Here is a 22,055-nt window from a genome sequence, read left to right as displayed (position 1 = left end):
TATGAAGAGCTGACTTGTTTCAAGTGATTTCAGTAGAAAACTTTAAATCCCATTTCTTTTACAGAGGTAAGGGACACTTTTGCACACCTCCAAATAAAAACTTCTAACACCTAAATCTGCTGCCCATGTCCAGTACTCAAGCTCATTCCAGACTAGTCACAGCTCATGATCCATTTTCTAAAACCCATTCAAACCCACAGCCACTGGTATAGATTTGCCATCTTTTAAGGGCAGACTGACTTCTGTGATGGAGGGAAGAACAGAAAAGCTACCACCCTCCAACTGTACGTACTGTGTGTACCACAGCTTTCCCCCAGAAATGCATACGTATTTTCAACAAGGCTACCTAGCAACCACCAGCAGGTAAAAAAGATGCATGCCCTCTACACGGCTTTTCAATGTCTACACTGAAAAGAGGCACAACTGTGAGATGAGACCTGTAATATTAGAGTGGCTATAGGAATCCAAGTCTGAGCATGAATTCAATCGGCCTTTTTTTTTTTTTAAACCACCTTTGGGGGTATAAGCTTATTTTCCCCATCTGTCCTCTACCTGCTGTCTTAGCTTCTCTAGAAGACTTTAAGTGTCCTACACAGTGGGCAGAAGCTAATCTGTGCTTGCTACAGCTGTAACCTAGATAGCTAATTAGCTGCCATTTCCTAAGCACACTGATGTGTACCACACTATGTTCACCTGCTTCCAGAGTTGCCTGCGAATGAGATTACTCAGGCTACAGATCTCATAAACCAGAAGAGTGACGCTTCACAAATGAGTAGACTGTGCAGTTCAACTTTTTTATTTTAATAAAATCAAGAATATGCACAGCACATGCAGTGCTAGCATCTAAACTAATACAATAAGCAATTCTAAACCTACAGTGACTTGAAATTCAAATTTTCACATTCAGCAAGTTTAAATCCATTCTTGCATATTGTTTTGAATCCTTGTATCTGAACTGAAAATATTGCTGGCTGATAAAACTTGCTAAAATGCACAAGTCACTGATTATGCCAATACAACAAAGATAACCACATGTTTGAGGATTGCAATGTGCCAGACATTCACTGAAAAAAAAAACACACAACTAAACAAAACTCACGCAACAAACATCTGAGAATCTGGACACTTCACATCAGTGTTTAGAAGTGTTTCATTAATATCTTAAGACAAGTGTATCAAAACCTTGGCATGTTTAATTTTAAGTTGCCAATTTTTGTTTTACTATCAGAAAGTTATGGCTACACTGCCAATGCCGGGTCTGCTTAATTTGACTTAAGAGTTTAATATGACTTAAACATTAAAAGCTCACACTACCCCGAAATATATAATTTCACGCATACGGTGACATTCAACATTCAAGTGCCAGTGTTTTTGTACTGTCTTTTGGTCAAGTTTCTTTAAACTTTCAAAGAATCACTTTTAGGCTTACAAAAATAAATATTTGTCAAAAATGTTCAATAAATATTACACAAAACTAGCAGCAAAAAGTATCTAGAAATCTGTCGTGTGCAAATAGTTTTCTTCCCAGCTATCATTCCCATGGTCCCAAATAAGTTTTAGAATCTATTTCCTTCTCCTTAAACAAGCTGCGTTCAATCTCCAAGAGACAAAATAAGATTGGAAGTTAAGGACACGCACACAAGACATATATAAAATTCTCTGAATGTGCAATAAAAGAAGTATTTTGTAAAAAGTTATGGGCAAAATGTACAAGGGCCTAAACCTAGACTTGAAATAGCACCATAACAAATGACCTCAATACTGTCAAGTGCACCTACTTAATAAAAGTTTTAGAACAAGGCACAATACACTTGAAAAAATCTATTGCACTTTAGGAGATTTTTGCCATTTTCCTACACCACTGTAGATTAGAGTTGTTAACTGCTCTGGCCACAAAGTCAGCACAGAAATTCCAAGTGGCAGAGGCATTTTTCTGGTGGACAATACTTATCTTTGGCCAGATTTAGCATAAACAGACTATAAATACAATGGAAACCTATGCAACTAAAACTGACTAAAACTGCACTTTAATAGCAGAATTGAAACCTTGTGCAGTTTATGTACATTTCCAACCTCTGTGATCTCAGGTTTGTTTGTTACTCTTCTGGAGCCATTTTACAAAGTCTACAGTAAGCCAGTTTAACATCTCCACGCAGCTTGAACAGAGTAATGTGAATCTGCATTAAAATAAAGCCTGCTGCATAATTCTTCCTGTTCATACCCTCTTGACCAAAAAACATCAACACTAGCATGCGTTATTAGACCAAAAATTCAGTCAGGCCCTTAAGGAGGACCAATCACTGCCATGGTCAGCCATTCTACCATTTCAATTTCATATGGCAGGCATTTTTAAAAAGTCTAAATAGATGAATTCTCCTAAAAACTATTTCAAGTTATCAGACCTTTAAACGTTCCCTGTAATATTCTGCCCACATTTGGCTAGCTCACATTAATGATCTGCCTAAATATTGAAAAAGGAATTGCTGTATTTACTTGCATTAACTTCAAAAACAGTGCTTTTAATGTATGCATGTATCCATACATCATCTCATCATGACTGGAATGGCTTTATTAAAGACTATCAGGTTCTAAGTACCTATCCAGGATAGAGTGAGCAAATCAGAACTTTAACTTAGTACAGTTTTGCCACATTAGAAACTAATTGCATTGATATGCTTCAAGATGTTTTATTTTTCAAATCTGCAGATACCAAAAGCCCTAATGCAGGCTACCGCATAAGTTTTTCTTTGTAATATTATGGATGAATCAGTGATTCCTGTTTAAGTTGTATCACACCTGTGTGCCAAGGTTTGATTTTAGCCCAAGTTCAGTAATTTTTATTTTGTCAAAACAATTGATATCTTGAGCATTACTGAGCCAACAGGACATCAAAATAAAAGTTGTCTAAAGTTAAAGGCACAGTACATTAACAAACAAATGATCCTCAGTCACAAACTTATAAATGCAGTTTCTGGGTGGGGATGGGTGGGAGGGGAGTTAATCCTGACTACAGCAATAGAGTCTTCAAAACCACCTTCAAGATAGGGCTACTTGTTCCTTTGTTTCCATCTTGTGACCTTGAGCTCCCTTAAAAAAAATTTCAGTGGAGAATCACAGCTGGTAATGTACTGCGAGTTCTTGAAGCTACACAAGGTATAGTCTGGCTAAGTTACATGTGGTTTCCATATTAGCTTGTTTGGTAGGTTATCTGCTGCAAGCAGACTCAGTTGCCCCACCAGTCAACCCCCTGGGAGTTATAGTTGCCTCCATATCCATCACTGTTGTAGAAGCCTCCATAACCACCACCTATGAAAGGCAAGAGAAAGCGATGCTTAATTAACCTGCTGAAGACTTGAGCCTTCACAAAAGAAAAAGCCCAGGGCACAAATCAGACATCTATGACCTATAGAAGAAAACCCACCCAGAAGCACTGTCAAATGCAAACCAAACCACAGGAAAAAGATGTCCTATCAAGCTAATCAAACACAGGTAACTTGTGCTAACAGACCCAACAGATACTGAAGCTCTGCATAACAAGCACCAGGTGACCTAGTATTTACTACAATTTTTACTTTATTACCTCCACAAGTTTTACTATTAAGCATTTTACATCTGTTTTTATAGCTGCCAGCCATGATCACCCTGTTCTTTTTCTTACCTCCAAATCCTCTGCTGCCACTTCCTCCACTGCGGCTGCTGGTTGATCGACTGCTGCTAAAGCTACTGCTACCAGAACCACTACTTGTTCGATAATCTCTGGCACCAAATCCTCCACTGAATCTACTGCTGTATAGAGGAAAAGGAAAAGACACTTCAGTAAAAGTTTCAGGTTTTAAGCACTGCAGACATCAAGATCAAAGTACGCAATTTCTCCAATTCATGTTACAGCTGGCCAACCACTGCTGAGCTCAGTGCACTTCTTCACAAGCATCCCAACGCTATCTGGGAAAGGGCATTCAATAATAGCAAAGGGATATTTACTGTTCAAACAAGGTCATGTTGAACTTGACATGTTACACAAGAATCACTTTATCAGGTCCTCATGAGGTTTGATGCAACCTCCTCTGTTCTGCAGATTTCCTGAGCCTATAATTAGGTCACCTATAATTAGTTCAAGTGTTGCACTTATGACCACCTTCTAATACTGTAGAAGAGAAAAACCATCTTAAAAGCACGCTTCTGAAGAAAAAACAGCAAAAATCCATGAGGTCAAATCACACTAGCTAAATTAAGACATATTAAACTGTCACCTTCTGATGATGGCACCTCACTTCAATTTATACGGCACTGGCTTGTCTTTCCTCAGACATTAACTGTATTTTTACTTTGAAAACAAGTCACAGAATTGCCTCTCACAACAGGGGAGGAATACCTTTAGCCAAATCAGTTCTGATCATTACCTCTTAGATCGCCCGCGGCTGCCACCCCCTTTGTGATGCTGTTCATAAGCCATGTTTTCCAGCCAAGACGGTACTTCCTGCTTAGCCTCAACAAGAAGATCAAGTAAGTCCTTGGTGATGTTTATGTTTCTCTCATTGAAGAACGAGGTGGCAAGACCTAAAGTAAATATTCAGTTTTAACCCACACGAAGCAAATACATTACAGCACTTAATCCCGTTCTATATCCCACTTGGCGGCAAGTACAATATGCTCATAGTCAAGCTTGAGAACACGAGAATTATCTGAAGAAAAATCTGTTTTAACACCATTTCTCCACCCTAGACACTCACACAAGCCCTTACTACTTCCTTATGGACACAGAAGATATCAAGTTTACATGTGGCACCAAAACTTTACTGCAGCAAAGTCACTAGCTGAACGAACTGGTTACTTTCCACACTGGTTGGACAATGGTTCAAGTCCATCCACATAATGTAGAAGCATTGCTTGATTTAACAGATACAAGTGACACCAAGATACTACTTCCTGATGTCACCACATTAGACTTGAATAGCACTTTAATAGCAAAACACCTCCATATTCCCTGTGAAGGGAAGCTGTGCGCAGTACTGTACTGTTTACTAGCAATATGGCCTTGTCACAGAAGGCTTTTCTCAAGCACTCTGTAGTCTGAATGTGCCACTCAGCCAATAGTACTGCACCTAGCACATCAGGTATGAAATACTGTCTGTACTTACCAAGATTTCCTACACGGCCTGTACGACCAATACGATGTACGTATTCTTCAATGTCACTTGGCAAGTCAAAGTTTATGACATGCTTTACATTTGATATGTCCAGTCCTCGTGCTGCTACCTAGTGGTTAAAAAGATTAAATCAAGTTGATCAAAATTCTGTAAGTGATGCAATATGCCTACTGGCTCAAGCTTCAGGTATTTTACTTACAGCTGTGGCAACAAGAATTGGGCTCTTGCCCGAACGGAACTGGTGCAGTGCTTCCTCTCGGTCTCTTTGAGAGCGATCTCCGTGTATACTTGTACAGGCATATCCTTCATGGTAGAGGAAGTCCTCAAGAGCATCTGCTCCCTTTTTAGTTTCCACAAACACCAGAGTCAAGGAATCTTTGCCTAACAAGGAAATAACCATAAGTTAGCAAGAGAAAGGCAGTACAAATACTTAGCTTCAGTACCTAGAAAAAGCTAGTTTCATGTATCTGCTCTCAATAGTTCTAAACCGGTAATGTGAAGATCTTCCAGAGAGTTTGCATCTACTTAACTGCCACTCAGTCAATGTAAGAAGAGTGCCTTGCACAAAAGAAACACAAAAATGTAGTCTTTTCCTTCCCCTACTCAATTTTAGTCATCATTACCTGCATTGTCAGATTTGCTTTATCTTACTATTCCAGGATTTGCTTATTTGAAACCAGTCTTTACCTGTGGCATTTAGCAGGTCAAGCAGAAATGATCGTTTGTCTGACTCTTCCACCCACACTACTTTCTGTGTGATATTCTCAGATGTAGAACCTACTCTGCCAACAGCCAGAAAGATATATTCATCGAGGAAGTCACGAGCAAGCATCTAAAGAAAGGGAAAAAGAAATCAGTATGCAATTTCACCTCTCGAAGGGGAAAAAAATGTCTTAACTATTAAGGTATTTGAACTTGTGAAGTACCTGGATTTCCTTGGGGAAAGTCGCACTGAACATCATGGTATGACGCACCCCTTTCGGTGGCATAGTATCTTGTTCAACAATTCGACGAATTTGAGGTTCAAAACCCATATCAAGCATTCTGTCGGCTTCATCAAGCACTAGGTATCTAAATAAGAAGAGTGTTTTTAGGTGATTTTTAAGCTGTAACCAAATATAGACATGGGATTGTATTTCTCAACTAGGTATTTACAGTTCAAAAGCAAGGTAATCAAGTGTTATCTTCTCTAGATCTCACTTGGAGAGTTTCCTGCCAGCAACCCATGAGGATATGGACAAAAATCACTTCACTTACTTGCAGAAATCCAGTCCAATCTTTCCCCTCTCCATCATGTCAACCAGTCGTCCTGGAGTTGCCACAAGCAAGTGACATCCACGTTCTAAGTCACGTATCTGCTGACCGATGTCTGCACCACCATACACAACACAGGGACGAACTCTGGAACGGTATGCAAACTATAAAAACAAGTAAGTTAGCTCCAAGGAAAACTACACTTTATGCTTATTATTTAATACTGAACTCCTAGACATACCTTTCTGGCTTCCTCATAGATCTGCACAGCCAGTTCTCTAGTTGGGGCCAAGACCAGCGAGATTGGGTATTGTTTACGGCGTCCATACCTTCCATTCTCCTGAAACAAACTGCAATTAGTACCCCAGCTACACGTGGAATTACAACACTGCTTTTGTAACAGCTACCTAAGGTTACTGAGCTTCTCTTAACAAGGAATTGTGCATGGCTGAGAGTCAACTGTTTTAAAGCACTGCTTCTCAAGACTGCCCTGCTGCAGGGTCCAAGATTAAACTGTTGGTTAATATGTTAACAGTAACACAGCTGCCAAAGCTTGTCCTCTACAACCTGCACTGTCATCCATAACTGATGTAAGAGAAATCCTAGCCACAGAACACCAAAAAGCCTACTTCTTCCTATCCTGAAGTCACTACAACATAGACGTGATACATGACCAAGTAGTTTTCTGCAGCAAGGAAGTGCTCCTAAAAGCTTAACCAAAGCATTTTGTAAATCACTTTGCCTACACAATTATGTGCATCAACTCCTTAGGTAGGGGAAAATACAGGTTGCCCCACAGCCCATGCTTTGGGAAGGAGAACACTGAAAGTGAGAAACTTGCTTAATATAACCAAAATGATGATAGCCCAGCTGCTATGTTCAGTAGAAGACAGTGTATGACAAAATTATACTGGTCTTAGCTTCTCCAGGACTACTAAAATACTTGCCTTCATAGCTCTCAAAGCATCACCAGGTCCATCTGCATAGATCTGGCTCAATATTGGTAGAAGAAACGCAGCCGTTTTCCCAGACCCTATTAGATACAATTTAGTATTATTAATGAGTTATTTTCAAAACCACTGCCATATACTGTGCCTAATCCTGCATCATTAACATCCCCATCAATGCATTAGATGTAGTACATTAGATGTACTGCCCATGCTACTGGATTGCACTATTCACCCAGAGGAAGACATCTGCAAGACTCATTCAGCATTGCAACACCCTGAAGTGAATGTGATTTAATCTATTAACATCTCTCCAGGGATAAAAGGTAAAACCAGTCAAGCCACATCTAATGCATGAGCAAGACTAAGCTAATAGTTTCCAATACAACAGGTACATTCTGAACAAGGAGTTTACTACCTTACAGACCAGATTTCTCACCGACAGCTCAAGGAATACAGAACCTGATAGAGACTGAGCAGTAAGAATTTACAAACTTACCTGTCTGAGCACAGGCCATCAAGTCTCTCTTCTCTTTAATAATAGGTATTGCATGTTTCTGGACTGGGGTAGGACGGGTGTAACGTGTAAGCTCAATGTTTCCCATAATAATTTCTCCCATGTCAACATCGCTGAACTGTAAGATATTTTGCACGATTTAAGTATGGGATCCTTCCCTGAATGAAGCTATTATTCCATCCACACAGTCTTCCATAAAGTAGCTTGTTTGTATTTCTTACTACAGAACTTCAGGTCACAAATACTCAGGGGTTAGTTACCAGACATAAAGTATGTACTTAGTCCAGTTATCATGTAAGTAATTCTTAAAAAGCCAAGTCTTGAGTACAGGCAACACAAGCCTATATACTTGAGACATGACAGCACCCACACTTAAGCAATTGCTGCAACACCCTACCACCTCCAAGCACTTCTCCTTCTTTACTGTTTAGAAACACATCACAGTTTAATGAACTACAAGTGTTAACCAAACAAGCTTATACAATTTCTCCTTTGTCTTGTTTATTATACCTAATCTGAAATTCTCAGAGACTTTAGCTGTAGAGAGTCAAGATTTCTCTTGCTCCCTGAACTTAACGCAGCATGACATGTTTCACACTCAAAACAGTGCAGATTAATTACATCAAATTAAACAAACACTTACACTTTCAATATGTGGAGGACAGTTGCTGCCTGTTGCTTCAACAGGAATGTCATCATACTTCTCAAAGTTAATGCCAGTATTGCTTCCTGAGAAGAGCTCCCTAAAAGCAGAAGAAATGGCGTTTTATTTATTAGACAAGTCAACCAGTCCCCTGTCATGTGAATTTACACCATCCCAGTACTTACTGTTCCAGGCGTTCACTTGGGGGAAGAGGCTTTGACCAGTCATCTTCATCGGATTTGTCAGACCAGCGGCTGTTTCCACCACGGTCAAATCTACCAAAGCCACTCCTGTCATAGTCGCTGCCTCTTCCACGTTCTTCATATCTAAGTACAGCAAGAGTATTAGACCACTGTTCCTGGACACCAGGATTTTTCTGACATGCAAGCAGAGTCAGAGCTACTGTAATCTAGTGGAGTATGCTCTGTATATTAGATACATGACCATAGCACAATCTAAGTAATCAGGTTATCTGTACTCATACATTGACCTGTGAACTGAAATGAGGACTACGTATCAATGTCATGCTAGGTCATATCCGTTCTGTATTAGACAGGGAAGTTTGTTCCAACTATAGCGTAGCAGTTAGGTTTCAGCTTAACACACTGAAACATATCAAAAGAAGCCAGGGCTTGAGGGTTGTTTTGTTGTTTTTAACCATAACTTAAACGTATTAGTTATCTGCCTATAAAGCTGCAATTGGAGTTTGAGTCTTTTTGTGCAGGGAGCTTCTTGTAAGATATTGTTTGGTACCACCCCCCTTCTCTGTGCCTCAGATTACATTTGCCTCCCAAATCCAGACAAAACCCTGAAGCGCTTCAATTTGTTCTTCTACTCCCCCACCACATACATGATCAAACTAAATTCCACAATTACAAGTCACATTACAGATTTTATGAGGATTTTTTTTTTTTAATGAGGGAGCTCACCTGTATTACTAGCTTGGAAAGAAGGTGAAAAACATCCTTACCTCAACTGTTTAGTTTTTGGTCTGGTAAACCATGTTTGAGAAAAGTCTGGATACTAGCATCAGCCTTACTAGTCGATAAAGGTCACTCACCACACTTGTGCATACAACGCATGATGTGTGTAAGACTGATCAAATAAGGCAGAGAACCTGCAAGAGTCTCACCCAGTTTTATTAACTACACTTTTCAACATGGAAAAAAAATATTGAAATAAATATCAGTTCTGATATATCTTGTGCTCCCAACATCTCTTAAATTGTTCCCTGATAGTATCCACCCACGTATCCCTTTTTGGGGAAAAGGGAAGTCAGCAAGTCATTACAGCTGCAGCAAGTGGCTGGTGGTAAGCTACAGGGCACATCTTCCAACACATGCAAGCTCACCCTCCTTGAATTCCTGCAGCTTTAAACAAGGTTCTCTCACTCTCTCCCCCTCCCAGGTTCCCTGTACCTTATCCTAGAACCAGTTATAACTCTGCTTTTTCCAGCAAGATCACAGGTGAGCTATTAGAACCAAGACAGCCTTAGAATGCACAGCCCATACAAATAAGCACTTGCCTTCCTCCTCTTGATCCATTTCCACGGTCAAAGAAGCTTGATTTTGCTCCACGATCAGACCGTACACCAAAGCTGCTGTATGCATCCTTATCTCTGCTAGAACTCCAGCCACCACTATCAAAACCTAGTGAGGAAAAAAATATTTTAGCCATCTATTACACAGTCCAGGCTTTTACAAGAGAACAGTCCATCCAGTAAGTCTTCACTGGACTTACCTATGTGATTAAAAAAGGAAGACATACAAGTAGAGAACTTAGGCACTGCACACTCCTCATTGCCCATACTGATTTAGCCAAATTGCTAATATAGCTGGAGAATTGATTCTGAATTGTTTAAAGCCCTACACACTTTCATGTTCTAATTATTTAATGTTTCTATTTACTGAATCCATTACATTTATGGCTGCACTCTGATAGAAATAACAGAGGACCAGGACCTCAAGCATATCAAGAAAAATTACAACACTTCCAAGCATTCAGAACCCTAGCTCTGCATTTTATCTGTAACTTCAACACAAATTCTCCACAACATTTTTTTTGTTAAGTTAACCATGCCCCCGGTGGAGTTTATTCATGGGGAACAGGATCGGTGGAACTGTAGAACACTCAGAAATGTTTTGGTACTAGATAAAGGACCTCATTACAAAACTTTGATCAACAGTTCAATGCTCACAAATTTAGAAGACCTGAAGTCTCAGCTGCAGGATGCAGAGAGAGTAAGTGAAATTCAATGTAATCATAACTTATCAGTAAGCATGCTTTCTGCAAGCTCTGCAAAACAAAGCCAATGAAGATTTGTGCCAGACAAAACAAAAGCAACTAGCATAGAATTATTCCAAAGAGTTTACCTTTAAGGACTAGAAAAACTTAACTTCACATTGAGATACCAAAGATAAGGAATACAATCATTCATTAATGCAAGCTTTAGCATGGGTTACTTCCAAAACATACTAAAAGTCTGGGAGTGTATCTTCCTGCTGAGCAAGCTTAACAGTAGTGGTACTGACAGAGCAATCTTCAGAAAGATCTAGATGTTTTTCATTAGTGCCTGGATCCAGAAATTTGGGCTGACTCTACACATACAGAGACCTTCCAAGTCTGAAGTTTCAGAAAGGAGTCCATTTTATACTCCCAATAGCATACCAAGTAGGCTTATTTACCTTGTCAGTTTTCTGAATCTGCAGCACTGTAAGCTGGTAACTCACCATAGTTTTCCTTAAGTTAGCACAGCGATGTCTAGACCCAAGTTGTGAACACACATATGTACTATTTTTTAACAGTTAGGAACATGTATTCCACTTCCAGATCATTGTGCATAGTTTGATTTTTATCAACGACATGCACAGATTCCATTCTGTACATATTTCTTCCCAAGGAGGTAATTTTGGAGTTCAGCAAGTTCATGAACTCCTAATCAATTTTTGTAGTTCTTGCACCTATGCAAAGTGGTAGTTGCCACACTATTCAATCAGCATTTTAGGTCACACTTTATAATGCTCTGTCACCAATCACTGTCAGCTTACTTGAAAAGCTGCCACACGCAGAAGCAATAGATTGTTTTAATAAAAGGAAAAATAACTCTTAACATTTACTGCTTGATCTTTATAGATCAGGTCAAACTAAATATATGAGAGCAGCTTCCAGAAGTCTAATGAGAAAGCAGTAAGATAAGGCACTTCAGTATTACCAAGTGAAGCTCAGGGAAATAAAAACACTTCAGAGCAAGCAGCCTTGCATACTGAGCTCCATGTACTGTAGCTTGGACTACTTAATGGCCATTTTGTTTTTCAGCAGTTTTAAGTATTTTTTTAATACATTTTTATTTCCTGCAGCTGTGTTGTCTTGCTCCCAGGTAGCAAACTGGCATTAGTATTATGATACAGGCAGATATCTAGGTGTATGGAAGAAGCTGAAGCTTACCTAGTGGATCAGGAAAGCACTGTAATGCTTTTAAACAGACATATTCTAGATGTTTTAAGTGAGTATTCTGGACCCTTTACCCTTCCTCAGCCAACACCTATGTAATCCTGAGGATACTCAACTCCTTGTGTACAACAAACAGCTGTTTTTAAATGGTTAGAGTCCACTGCCTTAAGTAATTTCTTAGCCACAAGCCCATTGTGCAACTTTAATAGTGTCTCTGAGTTATTAAACCATCATCAGCTACAAAGGAAATCGAGAACCCCAAGCTAGAAACTACACACTAGTTGTTTCCAGAGTGTGTGAAAGGAAACAACACACAGGAGAAACAAGTTGTTTATTTTTGAGTCCCCTTTACCATCTGAATGCAGCAATACTTAACTTTCACAGAAGTCAAGGAGGACAGTTTGTGAGACAATCCTGCTGGATTACTGAAATACAGTCATCATGCGGTTTCATTTCTATGATCCATTAATTTTATCAGGTGACTAGGCTTGTAACGCTGCTTCAAGAGTTCCATTACAGAACCACTACTATCCAAAGTCTATTTTGCTGGCTGCTTTCTAACACATTTACCTTGAAAAAATCTGTTGTCAAGGGTTTCAAGGTACAGCCAATATACAGAACAGCTTCAGAGCAGCCAGCAAAAAGGTACTGACTATTTAGTTGTGAACATATACAACTGTTACATGCTTCACATCATCCTAGAAAATAACTTAATTTCACATCACTGTGCTGATGATAATACACACTTTGCTGCAAGGCGAATCCTTGAATCCAGGGTGCATCCCGGAACTGGATGGCTTTCTCCACGTAGCTATCATGAACTTTTATCACAGGGAGTCAGGAGGAATCCAGTGATAAAGCGTGCCAACCAACAGAAGCTGACAGCCTACAACCAACTAAATTTGGCACATGGCCTGTTCAAATAAATTACATAACTTGTTTGCCTTTTTGCATCGTGTTATCTAAGTACCTAATATTAGTTATTAAAAGAATGTCAAATGAACAATCCGGAGTGACATCATGAGTAGATCCTAGTATTATCTCCAAGTTGGTCAAGCACAAAAGGCAACATTCACCTCCTCGTGTTTCAAAGGAACACCTCAAACACCTCCATAACTTGCACTTTGAAGGTAAACCACACTACCCACTGAGCAGAGTTCAAGTATCAGGTAAGGCAAGATGGCCTCCAGTACAACAGTATGTTTTCTGGAGGGCAGCCTTTAATATGGACATTTAAACCATCTCTCAGGCAACTTTTCAGCTGGAAGTCATCCAACATTTAAGTCCCCGAAAAAAAAAAAAAACAAGGACATTTTAATGTTTCTTCTATTCTGTGCAAAGCTAAATTTGAGTGACATTCCTATATACACAGGGCATGAAACTCAATGCAAGGTTAAAACACCACTGTAGTCAAAAATCAGATTTTGGTACAAGTTACAAGCCAACTTTTAATTCTGATTTCCTGCACTGCTTTAAGAAACAAACCAACACATTCCTTCTGGGTTTATCTAGGAGATTTCCTGTAAGACTCTTTACTTTTGAAGTTAAAATTACTGGAAACTTGAAAAGCACACAGCTGCCAAACAGTCCTTGCACTTTCCCCAGTAGATTCAGGTCTCAGGTTGCTTAGCTTCATTTGGTGCTTTAGGCCACGTCTTTGTTAAATATAAAAAATAGCTCAGAAGCATGTGAAGACAAGACTAAGCTGTTTCTTCAAATGGCATAAAACTGGAGTGGAACACTTGTTTTAGTCATTAAGTAGCTCCAGAAGAAAAATGAGACATTAGGTGTACGTAGGAGGAGAGTATCGAAATACATGCTAATGGAAATAAGAGTCCTCCTGCACTATCTGAAACAGAATCCTTCAAAGTCCAGAGCACTGCTTTAGAAGCATGAGAAAAATGAGAAAAGAGTCATGCCATACCATGAAGCTTTAATTCCTTACCACTATGCTACAACTTGAACCTTTTGTTTTCCATGCTAGCAGCTTGGTAATTGTTAGATGAAATGTTTCCCTTTTATCTACACAATGCATTGTCATCATGTCTAGTAACTATTTCTGAAAGGCAGCAGATGTTGCAGTAAAAATCATCATTTATTTCACTGAAGCATTCCATGAACTTTTTAATCTTTTGTTCTAGAGGAAGTGCACATTATATAAAGCTTATTTTTCTCAGTACAACCCCTCAGTGCAAGTGTACAGCCATACGTTTTGTGTTTCAGGCTCCAGCATCAAATCTTGCCTTCTGCAATTACTCTTGTATATTGCCTAGCTTCTGATAGCTTGTACAGGGAAGGCAACATCTGTAACTGTTCTGGTTGACGTGCTCCCCAGTTGAGAGCAAGTCTGCATAAAACATACGCTTATAAAGTGAAACTGTGCTAGTTCCTATACTTTCCATGTTGCAGTCACTCCGAAAAACTGATAATCCCAAAATCTGTTCAAACTGATACACAAGATTACATAACTAGGCAAATTAAGGAGACTTCATCATGCTTTACTTAGTTAATTGCTTAGTGAGATATGGAAGACACTTTGTCAATCAGATACTGAATTCAAGCTTAAATTAACCTGGAAAAGAAACCAACAACAGCGTGCTAAAAGCAGATGAATTTGCAATGTTTTGTGCAGTCTGCACAGTCACTTTTAACAGCAGTGTCAAAGAAGCCTTTAACAGCCTGCTCATGGCAGTTCAGAAGCAGGCAAAGAACCAGTTACATGTATTGCCACCATTTCTGATACATACCCTGTTTTGAAGCTTCCCTGTTCCGTAAGTGAGGAGGAATGTATCTGCCTTCTAGAGGACAAAAGAAAAACAGCATTACAAAATTGTGGCACTGGCACCTTCACAGACATCAGCCTTTGCAACACCACCTTTTGCATAGAAGAAGTCCGCCCCACAAGTTTTAAGGCCTTTAACAGCATCCTTAAACAAAAATCCATCAACATTTAACACATATCTCACAGAGGACTGGAGCAGTGACCACAAAGCTCTTGCATTCATTTGCTTAGCTGCCCTCTAAAAAAAGACATTCGTGTGTGCTATTTCTTTGACCAAGTCACACATGCCTTTTATGGATGTTACAGTATCTGTGATGAAAGCCTGTCTTCCTGGAACTGATTAAGACTTAATCTGGTGCCAGGTTATTTGAGCAGCTTAAGATTTTCACTATGTCATTCCAACACTGGCACTCACACTATTACTACCAGTATTTTTCCTTCCCCTTGAATGTAATCATCCCTATCAGTTCAGCTTCGATCTAACCAGAAGCCACATGTAATTGCCTCTGAATAGCATTCTTCAGTTACAATCCAGAAGCATCTGTCTGCTAAGCAGCACACAAAGCAGAATGTACCAGGCACGAGCTGAACGGGAATTCCTGGAAGATCCCCTCTTCTAACATACTTCAGTCTGGCATGTCAGAGCACAGTTGCTGCTCATTGAATCTTGATTAATACAGTTAGATACTAGGACTACTACAGTTAACTATTAACATTTTCCCTTCAAACATTCCCACTTCAGGTGAATGTTATGAGAAGAGAGGTCATCACATTACTACTACAAACACTGGCCTCAGTTTTTTGACCAGAGGCCACAGAAAACCTGGGAAACCAGATTCTCTCAAGCTGGCATAACAATTAAGTAAAAGCACTACCAGAACATTCAATTTACACAATCACTGCAAATTAAGCGTGCCTACCTCAAGTATGTAATTTCCAAACAGGCACGTATCTAGCAATTGCCTTACATTTTCCCGTAAGTCTGAGAGTGTTGGCTTCAGAAATTACTTTTGCAGCTACAAAAGCCTGACTTGTTTTTAAAAACTGCCTAGGTGATTGCAAACTTGAGAACTTGTATGTACTTACTGCTTGTAGAGCTTCCTTCGCTCTGGGAGTCTGAGGAATTCAAGTCTAGACCAGAAAACTGGAAAGAATAAAATAACTCAGTAAGTACCAACATGTTGCATCATGCATTTATACTAAGATAAAACAAAGCTCTGCTGATCAAGGGCAAGCAGAACTCCTGGTAAGTTATTGCTGCAGAGAAATTGCTTTACGTCTATTGCATCTCCTGTAAAGACAAAGAACCAAGACTTTTTATCTTTTGATACCACACTAGCAGTAAAAACAAAGACTACATCTTCAGCCATCTTCAAGGCCAGAAGACTTCTACATCTGCCAAATCTAGTACTGCTGACTTTTACTCAATGTACTGTATTTAGGCTAAGCACCAACCTAAAATCGTCTTTCAGTACATTAAAATGCATTCTGAAATCAATTAAACTATTTTTTCAAACATACAGACTGCAGCTCAGGTGCTCCACTTAATTGGAGTTACTTGATTGGCAGAGACTCAATCTTTTTTAGACTGCATTAACACCTAGAGATCAGCATCTTCAGTTTAGAGGCAGCTACTGTTCCCAAAACATCAGATGACTTCTTCCCACAATCACCCCAGCAAATACTGTTTTTGGTTTGCTCTTCTAAAGTTTTGTGTGCAACCTTCAGTTGACCAAAAGGTATTTAAAGTCATGCCCTAGTATGTAACACAAATGTTTTAGATCAAGCACAATACAGGCTCATTTAAGCAGATGGCTGTAGGCGACTCACAAAACTTGGGTATGGACTTAGTGTAGTTGTTTACCAACATGGCACAATGAGAAACCGACTTGGATAAAAACAAAAACATGTTTACATGCAACTGAATTTTATGCAAGGCCAATTGCAGGGAGCATCTGCCAACATGACCTGAGTCAATCCAAACCAAAGATCCCAATGCATTATTCCTTTGACACTTCTGAAAAATCCTGATAGGGGACTTGCGTCACCCAATTTAAAGGTAGTAGTTAAAACTTCATCTGTTCAGCTCATCCGAGCATCAAAAAGAGGTTTAAAAAAAAGGGTTTGGAGAGTTAACAGAGGCAGATGTTAGGTCACCGGGCAGAGAACAGAAATGCCGCCCGTGCTCCCCCCGCAGGGCCAGGAGGGCCGCCAAGCGCTCCTGTCGGAGATGGCGCCTCGGCTCAGCCGCCATCTCAGTGCGGCGGAGCAGCCGGCACTGCGGGCTGGGATTTGGGCGCAGCAGGGAGCAGCCGCAGCCGCCCAGCTAATCCTGCAGCCGGCACCCGTCACGTGCCGCCGGGGTGGGGGGGGGGGGGGGGGGGAGAGCACACGGTGAGATTTTGGGGTTGGGGGGGGTGAGGGGGAACGCAGGGCACCGGCTCCCCCTGACCTACTTCGCCCAAGGCTGCACGAAGCCTGCGGGCCGCCGCTCCCCCAACAAATTAGAAAAAAAAAAAAAAAAAGGAAAGATTAGATAACAACCCCCCCCCCACGTTGGAGCTCCTAGCTCCGCCCCCCGGGGGGGGGGGGGGAGGGGGAAGAAGGGGGATAAAAAAATAATTAAAAAAAAAAAGGGATGAGGGAACAACAACACCGAGGGGCTGCTCTGGTCGTGGGTTTGTGGTTAGGGTTGGTGGGGGGGGGGGGGGGGGGGAAATCGGGCACGGCGAGGCGGCCGCTGCCGCAGCGCGAACAAAGGCGGCCGCCAGCGCCCCCGCCCCTCGGCTCGGGGGGGAGGAGGAGGAGGAGGAGGAGGGGGGGGGGGGGCTGCCGACACAAAGCAGCGGCGCCCGCCCCCCGCCCCGCTCCCCTCCGCTCGGCAGGCGCACAATGGCCGCCATTTATCGGGGCCTTCCTCCCTCCCCCTCCACCTCCTCCTCCCTCCTCCCCCCCCCCGCCTTAAACTCCCGGCCGCTCCCCGCCGCCGCCGCCAGGGGTCCCGGCGCCCAGCCTTTACTTTACCATCGTCGCTTCCCCCTCCACACAAAAGCCGGGCCCGGAGCGTGGCCAGCAGGAGGAGGAGGCCGCAAGGGGCAACGCGTGGAGCCCGGCGGGGCCGCCCCCCTGCCCCTTTTTCTTTTTTTTTTTCTTGCCCCCTTTCCCTTCCATCCCCCCCTTCCCTTCCCTCCCCCAGCCCCCGGGGCGGGCCCCCCCCCCGAGGCAGGACGGGGGAGGGGAGGCGCCGCACGCCGGTAACTGCGCAACAACCGAATGCGCCACAGACCCGGTGCGGGGGGGGGGGTAAAAGATATGACGAAGCTGTGCCTACCGGGAATAAAACCGACAAAAATAGATTTAAAGAAATAAAAGTAAAGAAGGGGAGGGGATAAAATCACGACGCAAGCAGCGCGGATGGGGGAAGCCAGGGGAGAACCGGGCCTCACACACAGAGCACCAACCCCCCCCCCCCCCCCCCCCCCCCCAAGTAGGCCTGGCTCCGGTTAACGGAGCGCCCCCCTCCCCCCCCCGGTTACGTCACGTTCCAGGCCCCGTGCCCCCCCCCCCCACCTGCTGGTCTAGACTGAGGGCATTTTCCACCGCCACATGACTCATAACGAGAGATCGTCCTCGGGGTGCCCCGCTCCGCCTCGAGAAACACAGATCCGCCGGGCCGAGGAGCTTCGCTGCTGCCGCTGCTGCTGGCTCGCCGCACGCCCTCCACCACACGCTTTCCTGACTGAGCCCCCCCCCGCCGCGGGCCCGGCCCTTTTATAGTCCCCGCCCGCCCGCCGCCGCGCGCTGACGTCAGCACGCACGCTGCGCTTGCGCTCCTCCCCCCTCCTTTTCTCCCCCCCCCTCCTCTTAGCTCTCGCGAGTGAAACCGAACCGCCGTGCGAAGATATCGCGAGATTTCCGCCCCCCTTCCCCCCACACACACACCGCAGCTCAATGATGAGGGGCGCTCCGGAAGTATCGCGAGTCTTGGCGCGCCCGCCGAGCACCGCGAGGTTTGGTGCCGGCGGCCCGCTCTTCTCTCCAGCCTGGCGGCCACGAGTTCTCGCGAGGTTACAGCGCCCCCCTCCCTTCTTTCCCCAGCGCTTTGTTCGGTGCTCTCGCGAGATCAGCCCGCCGGCCCCGCGCCGCGATGCCTCTAGAAGGAGCAGGAGCCCGGGTCACGTGGGCGGCCCGGCCGGCGCCCGCCGCCATCTTGTGCGCCTCAGCCGGCGCTGTGGCGCAGCTCCTAATGGAGGCGCAGCGGGCCTGCCCCGCCTGCCCCGACCGCGGCGTGGGGAGGGGAAAGGCCCCAGAAGTGGCACGCTGAGGGCTTTTCTGGGTTATAGCGCTACCTAGACCCGGACCATCAGTCGGCGGGGGAAGGGCTGCTTCGCCCAGCCTCGTGGCCTCTTGCCATGAAGCCTCCACAGGGTGCTCGTGCAGCCCGTGTGGGGCACGGCAGGAGGCTGAGCTCTGCTGCAGACCTCGTTGTGCATGGTTTGTGAGAGGTCCTGACACAGCTCAGCTGCCCTCAACACAAATCACTCATGTGTGCCTCCATTTACATACACCTCCTGTTACACATCTGACCATTGGCACATAACTGAGCCACTTGCCCCAATATGCTGGGGTTAGCAGTCAACAATAGTTACTAAAAGTCTCATCTTTTTAGCACCCCAAAGCCTTGTTCAGCCATCAAATCCACTGAGATGCCAAAGGTCCCCTGTGACCAGGTAGTGACTGTTTTATTAAGCTATTCCATTGCAGACGCAAAAGGCCCCACCTTGAACTCATCAAGACTTGTGTCTACTGCTAGTCCGTAAAACACCAGCAAAATAATAAGCATCAAGATACTTTTCACTGTTAAAAAAAAAATACCTCTATTCCCACTGCATCACAGACTAATGACACAGAAAGTACTAGAGCTGTTGCATTTGGGTCAGTAAAAGTACTGACAAACATGCTGACAGGATCAAGATACTTCAGAGGCTATTAGGTCATCAGGAAAAGGAAACGGGCTTTGTTTGTCCTTGATGCACACGTAGCAATTACTCCTCCATTTCTCTCCTCCTTGGGTTTCTGCCTCTTTCATCAAGAGCTTATACGGAAGACACCTACTCCAAAGGCACAGCTAAATTCACTATGGAATTTAAAAGCAAGACAAAACGTTTCCACAGCACTTACACGTAATATATACATTTATATTTCTTCACTTAGTTTTTCCTGCGTATACAGATCCTCTAACTAGCTGCCCTTCAGAGTCAAAGTCTTTCCATTCCAAAAATTAAATCCTACAAAATGTATACACCAACAAACAACTCCTGAAATGAGCACTCACACACATTATGGAAAAGGGGAAGACAAATACTGTACAAGATAAGTGCCATCTTTAAACAGATCATTTACCATTCTTCTGCTTAGGTCTTCCATAGTGCTTTCTTAGCTAGCTATAACTCCTGAGTTAAAGGGTTATAGCTGTAGCTCTGCCCCAGGTGCACCTATTTATATTATTTAAATGCTTGTAGGTGTGGTCACCAAGGTTACCTGAGATCAGTTAAAAGGAAAAAAAAAATCTATATTGTAAACAAAGCTGCTATTGGGCTTAGGCCCAAATTTGTTTGTTGGTTTGTCTGGTTGTTTAAAAGCAAATTTCAAATAAAACTTGTAATTCCTTTTCTTCTTATAGCTTTATGGGTGATTCTAAAGTCTAAACAAGCCTGCAATGCCTACATCCCTACAATGTTTGCAAAGCTTTTGTAAACAATGGCGTTGTTTGATATAATTCATACACCCTAGAAAACGGCATTAATTATTCCTTTGTCACTGTGCAAGCTTTAGAAGTGTCAGGGTAATTCAGGTCCCAGGCCTGAGGTCAGGAAAGCAGGTGCACCCACGTGTGTCTGTCATCCACAAAAAGTGATAGAGCAGTAGGTTGGTAGAGGGGCCTGTGTGCGTGTGTCACGTTGTGTGGTGCTGGATGTGCTTGGATGTAGTCTACCCAAGGCAGAGCAAATTACAAAGTTGGAGTCCTGTTCTGCCAGCACACAAGTGCTCCTATTGCTTAGGAAAGTCGGTTTTCCCTTTATTTGTCAGTAAGTTTTACCATCCCCTTTGGACAGAACTATGTATTCTCAGTTTCACTTTTTATTCTCCTGCAGCTGAGTCAGAGGCAATTTGTTAGAGGAAGTTGAGCAGCTAACAAGTACCTGAGCCAAGCACTTAGCTAACACCAGAGTCCTCTTGAGTACTCTTCCGTGTCTGTTAAACTCAGCAAGTTTTTGATGGTGCACACAAACAAAAATGCTTAAAACATGATGCTACCAGCTGCTTGGACATTCAGTTCTTAAATCCTAGAAAATCCACAGATTTTCTGTGCCCCCACCTGCAGATCCTCGTCTGCTGTCTGTTCTCAAAGGCTGTGCTGTTAGCCTCAGAACAGCTAGGGATGCCACTTTCTGAGGACTGAGGAGATAGTTGCTGTGCACTAGAGGAGTGGTATCCCTGGTCACCACCAATCAGCTGGGGTTGTAACGTCAGCCCTGCTTATGAAGACGTAGCTGCCTTTTAGAATATTCTTCCCCTAAGCTAATGGGCACCAACCTTGCGCATGGGTTTCTGTATCTGTTTTGAAACTGTCAACAGGCAGGCATTCTCTGCCCTCCACCCCCCTTCAGCTTCTCCTACTTCTCAGTCAACCAGGAGTATCTGTTGTGCATTGTGTACCATCACAAATGTCTCGTTTTGGTTGTTGTCATCTAGTCTGGCAGGATGCACGAGACATTTCACCCCTCCTTTTCCTAATCAAAGACACATGATGCTCCAGATAGGTGCTATTGATCTCTATTGACTTCTTTACCACAGCTGTCATCTCCGTGAACTTCCATCTCTCCCCTCACTGGACAGCATAAACATGTTTATCTGTCCCACTGGGCAGCCCACTGACATCTGGCCATGCTTCAAGCTTGTTTTGGCTTGCTCTGCTCACGCTATAGCTGTCACATTCATCTTGCCAAGTCTCCTCTGATCTCTGTAGGCTCCTGTCTCCCACCCACATGTGTTAAGTGCATGTCCACCATCCCATCCACAGCAGACCACCCCCATTGCTTTTCTCTTCTGCCATATTTCTTCCCAGTCTTCAGGACCAGCCTCTGGCCAGAGACGTCCCCAGCCTGAAGCACGCAGACACATTCTCAGCAGTGCTCTTCAAGACCAGGGAGAAGGGCTAGCAATGAGATCCCTTAAATAGAGAATAGGCCGAATACTGTTTGACTTTGACTATCTGATCTAGCATCAATTCTGCCATTTTTTTTAATTTCTT

At 43.0% G+C, this 22,055-nt stretch overlaps 1 protein-coding gene across 3 annotated transcripts; it reads right to left on the bottom strand.

The window, feature by feature from the left end:
• Positions 1-780: 780 nt before the first annotated feature.
• On the bottom strand, positions 781-20,182 carry DDX3X (DEAD-box helicase 3 X-linked). Of its 3 annotated transcripts, none has more exons than XM_072027830.1 (17): positions 20,144-20,182; positions 15,827-15,884; positions 14,706-14,756; positions 10,034-10,157; positions 8,694-8,834; positions 8,509-8,608; positions 7,848-7,983; positions 7,349-7,434; positions 6,643-6,741; positions 6,405-6,565; positions 6,074-6,218; positions 5,835-5,979; positions 5,347-5,528; positions 5,139-5,256; positions 4,401-4,557; positions 3,659-3,786; positions 781-3,306 (listed from the first exon to the last, which is right to left on the bottom strand). In XM_072027830.1, exons 1-17 carry the CDS (start codon positions 20,165-20,167, stop codon positions 3,224-3,226), a joined length of 1,938 nt encoding a protein of 645 aa, XP_071883931.1. In that variant the 5' UTR covers positions 20,168-20,182; the 3' UTR covers positions 781-3,223. The 3 variants fall into 3 exon arrangements, with proteins under 3 accessions (XP_071883931.1, XP_071883925.1, XP_071883919.1); XM_072027824.1 differs by lacking the exon at positions 20,144-20,182 and adding an exon at positions 18,311-18,547; XM_072027818.1 differs by lacking the exon at positions 20,144-20,182 and adding an exon at positions 17,765-17,926.
• Positions 20,183-22,055: the final 1,873 nt, after the last annotated feature.

The sequence above is a fragment of the Anas platyrhynchos genome, chromosome 1 (genome assembly GCF_047663525.1).
Source record: "Anas platyrhynchos isolate ZD024472 breed Pekin duck chromosome 1, IASCAAS_PekinDuck_T2T, whole genome shotgun sequence".
NCBI classification, from domain to species: Eukaryota; Metazoa; Chordata; class Aves; order Anseriformes; family Anatidae; genus Anas; species Anas platyrhynchos.
This window is presented reverse-complemented; position numbering and strand designations above follow the sequence as displayed.